The 9175-nt window shown below is 40.9% G+C and overlaps 1 protein-coding gene across 1 annotated transcript in view; it reads left to right on the top strand.

Annotated features, from left to right (window-relative positions):
* The window catches only part of jupb (junction plakoglobin b), an 87311-nt gene that overhangs the window by 37385 nt on the left and 40751 nt on the right, over positions 1–9175 (top strand). Inside the window, exons 2-4 of the mRNA XM_080447127.1 lie at positions 2558–2592; positions 3224–3511; positions 9045–9175. The exon at positions 9045–9175 is cut by the window's right edge and continues 123 nt beyond it. Coding sequence (XP_080303253.1) covers positions 2577–2592; positions 3224–3511; positions 9045–9175 — 435 coding nt within the window. The 5' untranslated portion in view covers positions 2558–2576. The remainder of the gene's footprint in view (positions 1–2557; positions 2593–3223; positions 3512–9044) is intronic.

The raw sequence follows: 9175 nt of genomic DNA, 5'->3' as shown, positions 1-9175 counted from the left end.
CGGCCTGAAAAGTTTGGGAACCCTTGGTCTATGCAACCGTTATTCAAATGTGGCTCATTCGCATGGGGGTTTAACTGGTTTGCTTTCAATTGGTTTGAGGCAGACAGTCGCATACAGATCTAATCTCTTCCAGCTAATAGAAATAACTTCTGGGTGGAAAAAGGAAAGTTGAACATTGCCAGGGTAAAGGTAGTCCCGCGAGGCGAGGCTAGACCCTTTCTTGATGGAAGATGGATCGTAGTGCAAGCAGAATGATCGCAAACACGGACACGCGCTCAGCCAAAGCCGCGCTCAGCTAACACAGGCCTCAGGGCGCTCAAGCCCACTGCCCTCCTTCTTTTCAATGTCTTCAACTTGTTTGCAATGTCTTTAACCCATTCAATCCGGGAACGCATCCGTGTCATTTTAGATTTATTTGGCTATTCGAAAATAGCAGATATACAATCTCATGAGCTATGAGCTTGTAGATCTGCTATTTTTAAACATAATCCTTTGTTATTTTTGTTTCGTTTTCATTGTATTTTTGTTTTAATATTAGAGCATTTGAAGTGGTCAAACTTCTAATGCAATGTGTTCAGAAGCGTTCCATAAAACTCTAATGGTTTCGGATATTTCATAAAAGCAAAGGTTTGGCAGTATGTAGAACAACAGGAACAAAATGACTAAAACATCATAATTTTACATATTGTGTTATATTGTTTAGGAAACAACGCTAGCGTGTATGTGTGTGTGTGTGTGTGGGGGGGGGGTCTCCTTTCACTTTGTTACAAAAATCAAATAATAGGACTATAGGACATACAATTTTAATCAATGAGTCTGTCTACATGACTCTTGCACGTTGACAATTGATGCTAAAATGGTACCCAGTGCATTAAAAAAGTGACACCAATGGGTCCTGACCACGTGTAATTATGTGAGGGAGTGAAAATGTGTTGCAACTTGATATCGTAAGATGACAAGACAACGTTTTGCAGATGCTGGCAGAGGAAGCAGCAAGGAGCACCGTGGAATGGAGTCAAAGGAGTAGATAAACAAGCTGAATAGAGACATTTTTCTGTCCTTGTTTTTTCTTTTTCTTTTGTTAATATTTGTGAAATTTGTCGTTTGAAGCAAAAGATGGCGCACGCGCACACACACACACACACACACACACACACACACACACACACACACACACACACACAAATGAGTTTTCTAGAAGCTGTGGAGTTTAGCACGAGGTGGATGATTAATCATAAGCTCTGAGTTTAGCTGCTTCAGCACGCTGGTATAGTCCCGTAGTGACTGGGGAAGATGATATGTAGGTTGATGATAGCCCATGGACAATGCAACAATAGTGCTGTTATAAAACATATTGTTGCTGTCGGCAGAAACCTCTTATCTCCATATTTTAACCTTTTTGTGTTTCCCCCCCCCCCCCCCCCGTCAATTAAGGCCCTATTTGATCATACTACAGCGTCACACAAATGCATCCAAAGTTGCAGATCTGCAAGCTCGTAACCCGGGTGCGAAGCAACGCACTTTGAGCTTGTAGATCTGCTGCTTTTGAATTTGAATCCGGGAAAGTAACAGTTTTGGACATCTGAAGAGATGATATGTAGGTTGATTATTGCCCATGGACGATGCAACAATAGTGCTGTTATAAAACACATTATGATTAATTGACTTGGATATAATAGCTTATATTGTACGTTGCAGCACCTTTTTAAATGGGTTAATTACCCAGTTATATTGTGTTTGACAGTGAAGTCTTGTTTTATAATTGAGTCAATATTACTGTATGTGTTTATGATGAAGTGTGACACGCTTCTAGACGAGATTGTACTGAAGCCGTGCGTGTGCGTGCGTGAGCGTGTGTGCTTGCGTGTGTGTGCGTGCGTAGCAACACTTGACCTTGTTATATTACCCAGATTAATAAAGGCGCAGCGGCACAGAAGGTCAAACCTTCGTTTGAAAGGACGTGACGGAAACTCTTTTCTCACTCAGGATTAAACCAGAGATGTGTTAAATTCATCATTCTAGTCCTTGGTGAATAGTGGTGGTGAATGGTGATGCTGTTCTTTCTACTTGCTAATGTTGTGCCTCTAGTCTTACCTTTTAATTATTTGACCATGGCGCCCCTCTCTCTCTCTCTCTCTCTCTCTCTCTCTCTCTCTCTCTCTCTCTCTCTCTCTCTCTCTCTCTCGCTTCTGTTTATGTCTCCCTTATTCGTAGTTTTTTCCCGTTCCCCTCTATTTTAATGCTGTTTTATTTTCTTGATTCTGAAAACTTATAATGGAAAATATTAAATATAATCTTCTATAACCTTCTAATCTGTAAGCTTTGCATCGCTCTCTCTCTCTCTGTCTCTATCTGTCTGTCTCACTCTGTCTGTCTCTCCTTCTCTCTCTGTCTCTCTCTCTCTCTCTCTCTCTCTAAATGTAAGTAAATGTTGTAAATACAATCTTCTATAATGTTCTAATTTATACACTCTCTCTCTCTCTCTCTCTCTCTCTCTCTCTCTCTCTCTCTCTCTCTCTCTCTCTCTCTCTCTGTCTCTGTCTCTGTCCTTGTCCAGTGGTTGACAGTGGCTGGAGATGATGTCCATGCAAAGTAAGTTCTTCCTTCACACAGCAAACAAACACTGACTGATACAATTATTACTAATCTCTACCATTACCATGACTACTACTGCTACTGCTACTAATATCACTATTACTATTACCACTACAATTGGTGCTTTTAGTAATATCACTGCCATTACTATATTACAGTAATAGTACCACCTTTACTATGACTACAACTACCACTTCCATAACTACTACTACTACTACCATGATGATGATGATGATGATGATGATGATGATGATGAGTCTTTATTATTTATTTAGGATCCCCAGTAGTCTACACCGTAGTGGAGACAAATAATACAATGCAGTACATCATGTTCAATGTTAGTGAATAAAATGTAAAAGTAGAGTAGACACAATTCGCATTAAAAGTAAACAAAAAAATACTACAAAAATTGCATACCTTTTGAGTTAGACCAGGTTTGTCTCCCTGAAAATAATAGCAACAATAATAGTAATAATAATAATAGTAATCATAATCATAATAATAACCTAATCAAATCTAATTTCCTTTCTGAATACTGCTTTCTTGAGTTTCTTTTTTTTAAACCAAATGTATTTCATGATGATGGTGATAATGATGACGGTGATGCTGCTGTGCCTCCTCTGTGCAGTGAGTGAGGCGGACAGCGTGACAGTGAAGGTGGCAGAGTGGCAGCAGACATACTACTCGTCTGACTCGGGCATCCAGTCGGGGGCGACCACGCTGCGCGACGACGACTGCTCCACCCAGTACAGCGGCAGGAAGTACACGCTCAACACCAACACCAACACCAACACCAACACCACCACCACCACCACCACCACCACCGGCTCAACCATTGCCAACCACAACAACCCCACTGGGAACGCCGAGGGCGGAGGAGGGGACGCTGCTGCCGGGGGGATCGAAAGTCCCACAGGTGAACATCAAGTGGCGTAGACTCCTCTCCTCTCCTCTCCTCTCCTCTCCTTTCCTCTCCTCTCCTCTCCTCTCCTCTCCTCTCCTCTCCTCTCCTCTCCTCTCCTCTCCTCTCCTCTCCCCTAACCTCGCGTCACCAGTCTTTCCACCTCGGAGGAAAGCCTGGTATGCGTTATTGAAGACCCATATGATCCGGTCTAGGCCACGCCTACTGAAACAAAAAAAAAAGAAAATAATTCTCTTTCCGGATTCTGCCCATCCGGTTTTGCGGTGCCGCTTTGTTTTGGTTCCCCAATCCCTATTTAAATGGAATCGAATTTCCCCGTGGGATAATACAGACGCTAAATAGTCTCCGGATAGTGCACGCACATTTATATTAAAAAAATAAGCTAAACTATGCCGCATCAAGGATTAGGACGGACCTATTTAGGGGTGACGTCTTTCCGGATGCCTATCCGGCCACCTGATGACGCGGATGACGTGCCTGGTGACGTAGAGTTACTCCTCTCCTCTCCTCTCCTCTCCTCTCCTCTCCCCATCCTCTCCTCTCCTCTCCTCTCCTCTCCTCTCCTCTCCTCTCCTCTCCTCTCCTCTCCTCTCCTCTGTTTACTTTGCCAAAGCAAGTGTGAAACAAAATCAATCAAAACTACGAAATTACATTTACAATTAAAATAGAGTAAAGACATGCGTAAACAGAGCTGTGTCACATTGAAACTTTGCAGGCAAATTAAAAAAAAACTAGCTTAGAAAAAGTTACAAAGTATTTCTGTCTTTCATTCTTCATCCATCTTCTGTGGTTTAGTGCAGAAATAATGGCCCTGACACATAGAAAGTGTCAGACAGTTTGCGTCAAGAAACGCACCCATTGTTTGTAATGACAAGTCACTGTGGAGGCGTCCAGTGGGCACATACAAACTGGTTGTCTTTCAGAGCTCAGTTCTATTGTGGAACGTTGACGTGATGTGTACAGTAAATGACATTTGTTCTCAAACGTTTTCATGTCAAGGAGACCCAAAATGAATGTATTTGGCCACGGACCCCCATCTGAAAATGTGTTGTTCCAGGGGCCCCCAGAAGGAAGATTTATCAAAAAATAACAAAACATCCTGCTGTTTTTGAATAGCCAACATATAAATGGATACAGTGGTTAAAATGAAATCTCTATGGGAAAAATTAGTAATGAATAATGTGCTTTAGATCTGTGGAACCACAAAATGGCCGCCACTGCTATTGGCTTTAATTCCAAGAATGAATGTTTGCCGTCTAGTTCTGTCAAATAATACGTGTGTGTGTCTTTTTGCTGACTGCTTTACACTTAGTCCCACCTCTCCTCGATTCGTTCGTTGTTTGGTCGGTTGTAAAAAAACAAAGTGACATTAAAGGAGAATTCCGGACATTTCAAGTGTTATCTTTGATGTGTCGTTACTCACCTACCGACGTAAAAAGTGGCGTTGTTTTTTCCAGAGATTCCCCTGTCGTCATTTTTTCAACCCCCTCCGTTGTCATAATGGGAGCGCGTGGCTTAGGGAAATTCGTCTATTATAACCGATGCAAAGGTTGCTTGTTTCTTTCCAGAACCTGGCAACTTGGTGTTGCCAGGTAGAGAAACAAGCAACCAGTGTTAAATCGTTCGGCATTAGCGGTAGCCTCTCAGGAATTTTCAGTGCATGTTTGACTATCATGAGACTACAATGAGTAGTAGTAGAGAAAAGAATAACTTTGCATCGGTTATAATAGACGAGTTTCCCTAAGCCACGCGCTCCCATTATGACAACGGAGGGGGTTGAAAAAATGACGACAGGGGAATCTCTGGAAAAAAACAACGCCACTTTTTACGTCGGTAGGTGAGTAACGACACATCAAAGATAACACTTAAAATGTCCGGAATTCTCCTTTAAGGAGTGGTGCTGCTCTCCAAAAGTTGATCTATTTTGTACTTGAGGCTCCCAGAGTGCTCTGCTGCTCGGTGCTAACATTTAACACTTCGCGAATGTTCATTTATGGTGTGGATTATTCATCTAATTGCTGTTGGACAGAAACCTCCTAACTCCATATTTTAACTTTTAGTTTTTTCGTAAATTAACACGCTACTTGATCATACTATACAGCGTCACACAAAAGCATCAAACGTAGCAGATCTGCTACTTTTGTCGTTTTTGAATTTGAATCCTGAAAGGTTTTGGACAGGATCTATTGTGATGTTGTTTCAGTAGCTGTATCTGTGTCTTCATGCTCTGTCCTATTGGGGTTTGTGAGCTGTACGCACATTAGATATGCAGTAACATACAGCAAATACAACATCATGGCAATGAATGCGTTCTATCTCTGAGGGGAGTGTCCTGACTTAAAGCGTTCAAATGTTTTAGTAGTCCCAAAACACCGCTGCCTGCAGTGTTGCTCCTGGCTATTGTTGCATGCAAACTAGAGGTGTGCATTGGCACTGCCCTCACGATTCAATTCGATTACAATTCACCAGGTAACGATTCGATTCGATTACAATTAACCTTGTAATAATTCGATTCGATTCGATTCGACGATGCATCGCGATGCATCACACTTTTCTATATTATTGTACAACATGGAAACCTTTTCATCAGTCAATACAAGCAGTCAGATATACTGAACGACATATAAATCTGCCTGCTTCTCTGTGCAATTAGCAACATGATTAAAAAACAAAAAATATATATATATATTTCAAAAAATTAATAAAAAAAACATATTTTCTTTTGCAAAATCGATTATTCGATTAATCGATTATTGACATTTGTGAATCGATTCATAATTGTCCATGTCCGCATTGCGATTAATCGATTATTCGATTATTTTTGACACCACTAATGCAAACACAAGGCCTTGAACACATGTGCACACACGCACACGCACACGCACACACACACACGCACACGCACACGCACGCACGCGCGCGCGTCCGGCAGTGGCTCGGTAGGTTGAGAGTGGCCGTCTGGGAATGGGAAGGTCCCTGGTTTGATCCTCGGTTCGATCCTGGGCTCCTCCAGGGCTTTAGTGTTGAAGTGTCCCTGAGTAGGACACTTAACCCCTTAACTGCTCCCCTGTGTGCTCAGTCAGCGGAGCAGCACACTGCTGGGTCCAACGCACACGTCCTTGCTGTCGGGGTGGAAACCTTGAATCTCCAAAACTGTTATTATGATTTTAAGACATTTGTGAAAATAGCCGATCTACTTGTAGATCGGCTATTTTCACTACTTCTGTGCGACACTCTTGTATGATGAAGTAGGCCATTCATTTATGGTAAAAATGTAAAACGTAAAAAGTTGAAATATGGAGATATGAGGTTTATGCCCAACAGCAACGAAATGTAATTTCCCCTCAGGGATCGATAGAGTGGTGGAAATGAACTAAGTACATTTACTCAAGTAATGCACTTATGGCAATTTTGAGGCACCTTTACTTTACTTATGTCCATGTTTCAATACTTTACACTTCTACTCAACTACACCTCAGAGGCACATATTACATGTATTACTCCACTACAATTATTTGAAAACTTAAGTTAAAATATTTAGATTATTAATACAAAACATACATTCGTACTATTATATTTATATATTATTATTATATTATATATATTCATACTAAGCCTTATACTTTGGCTATTCAATAATAGAGCTTTCAGATCTAATATTCTTTTAAAAGACCAATTTTGAAAATTGAAAAAAATAAAATAAAAGTGAATTGGCCATTCATACTGGGCCAGTACGTTTACTTTGGTATAGTAAGTATATTTTATATATGAAATACTTTCACTCAGGTAAAACGTTGGATACAGGCCTTTTACTTATTTTCTATCTATCTAATATTAACCCATTGAGACCGGGAACGCATCTGTGTCATTTTAAGATATCTTTGGCTATTAAAAAAATAGCAGATCTACAAGCTCATTGCGCGGCTCTCGGTGCCACGCTATGCGCTTGTAAATACAGCAGTTTCTCACATTTCAAATGGCCATAACTCTGTGTTGCTCTGATCAGCGCAATATAGGACCGGATTAGAAGGCTGTGTAGTGGCCTGAAAATCTGGTATTGTAAACTAGCCAATAGCTTGGAAAAGCTTTCTGTTGTTTTCATATTAACTTCTGCCAACTAAGTTAGCTGTCATCAATCGGTTTGGCATTCTGTAACTGTAATTAATGATGGAAGCGGCCGGGATGAGAGAAGTCTGGCAGCTAATTTCCTCTAGTATGTAATTTTTTTCCCTGACTTCCTAACAGGACATTATAGCTAGCTATGCTACCAGTCTTCGACCATACCGTCTAGAAAAGGGTTTACCTGTATTTACTGTATGTATAGTATCTGTGTCTCTTCAAAAGTAGATTCTGCTACTCGAAGAGTGTTAAAGTTGGATTGTAATTGAAAATATGTGCATGGTAAAAGTTATTTTCTGAGTCTGACCGTTACGGTCACAAGTCACAATAGACTAAGGCCTTCACACAAGCAGCCAGCCTACACCACGGAACACTGCGGTGTGATATGTGAGGCTTCATTCACAAACAGCAAATTGCTAGCGATAGTTCAAGAGAGGACAGAGAAGCCACACCATTGCTAGATGCGACTGTATGTCTTGTTGTATGAAAGCTGTTATGATTATACATTAGTGACATTATACACATTTCCCATCATCTTGTAATTTATAACACAGGCAGGATTAAATGCAGGGTTATCTTTAATTCATCATAATGCGTCTATTCTGTATGACTGCAGTTAGTTATTGAAATGTGGACTTGATGATTGGTCACAACTGTATGTGTTACAGTGCAAACAGTCTACCCTGTATTTACTACTGTACACACTATAACATTAAATGATGAAATAGGAAAATTGTAGGGGTGTGCCCACTAATTTCACGATACGATACACGATATTGGGCTCACGATATCGATACGATATTATGGCACTTTTTTATTATGAAAATATATGGGGGGGGGACAAAAGCAAATGCAAACAAATACTTCTGTTTTTGCATTATCATTATTACAAAAAAAAAAGTTTTTTTGGAGAAAAAAAAAATGGCGTTTTTCTTTTTTTCAAAAATGCCAAAACGATACATATCGTCACGAAAAAGTATCGCGATATATCGCGGGACGACTTATCGGACCACCCCTAGAAAATTGTTAATGTCATACCAGGAGACACAATCAAAGAATTGTTCCATGGATAAGGGAGCTGTATGGTTTAGAACCATGGACAGAGCTCACCTGTCAACCGTACTACTCAGCACCATGGACAGCTCACAGTTAATGTGGTCCAGGACCATGGACAGCTCACAGTTAATGTGGTTCAGAACCATACAATGTGCCGTTCCACTGAGCTTATAATGCATTATGACCAGCACTTATGATACGTTATGAATGTTGTTATAGGTCATCATACATGAGTGTTATAATGCCTTCAAAGTGCATTATAATGCATTATAAATGTGATACATGCATATACATGTAAAGCATTATAGACCTTTTAAGTAAAGTGTTTTCCCCTTTTCTCCTTGGTACTCAGACTTAGACGCTCAGTACTCCCTGACCAGAGCGCAGCGCGTCAGGGCCGCCATGTTCCCAGAGACCCTGGTGGAGGGGGAGGCGGCCTTGGCCGTCCAACCGGATCCCGACCAGCAGAGCAACGTGCAGCGA

This window comes from Gymnoscopelus braueri, assembly GCF_963280865.1.
Source record: "Gymnoscopelus braueri genome assembly, chromosome: 13".
NCBI classification, from domain to species: Eukaryota; Metazoa; Chordata; class Actinopteri; order Myctophiformes; family Myctophidae; genus Gymnoscopelus; species Gymnoscopelus braueri.
Note: the sequence above shows the minus strand (reverse complement) of the source record. Positions and strands in the feature narration are given on the sequence as shown.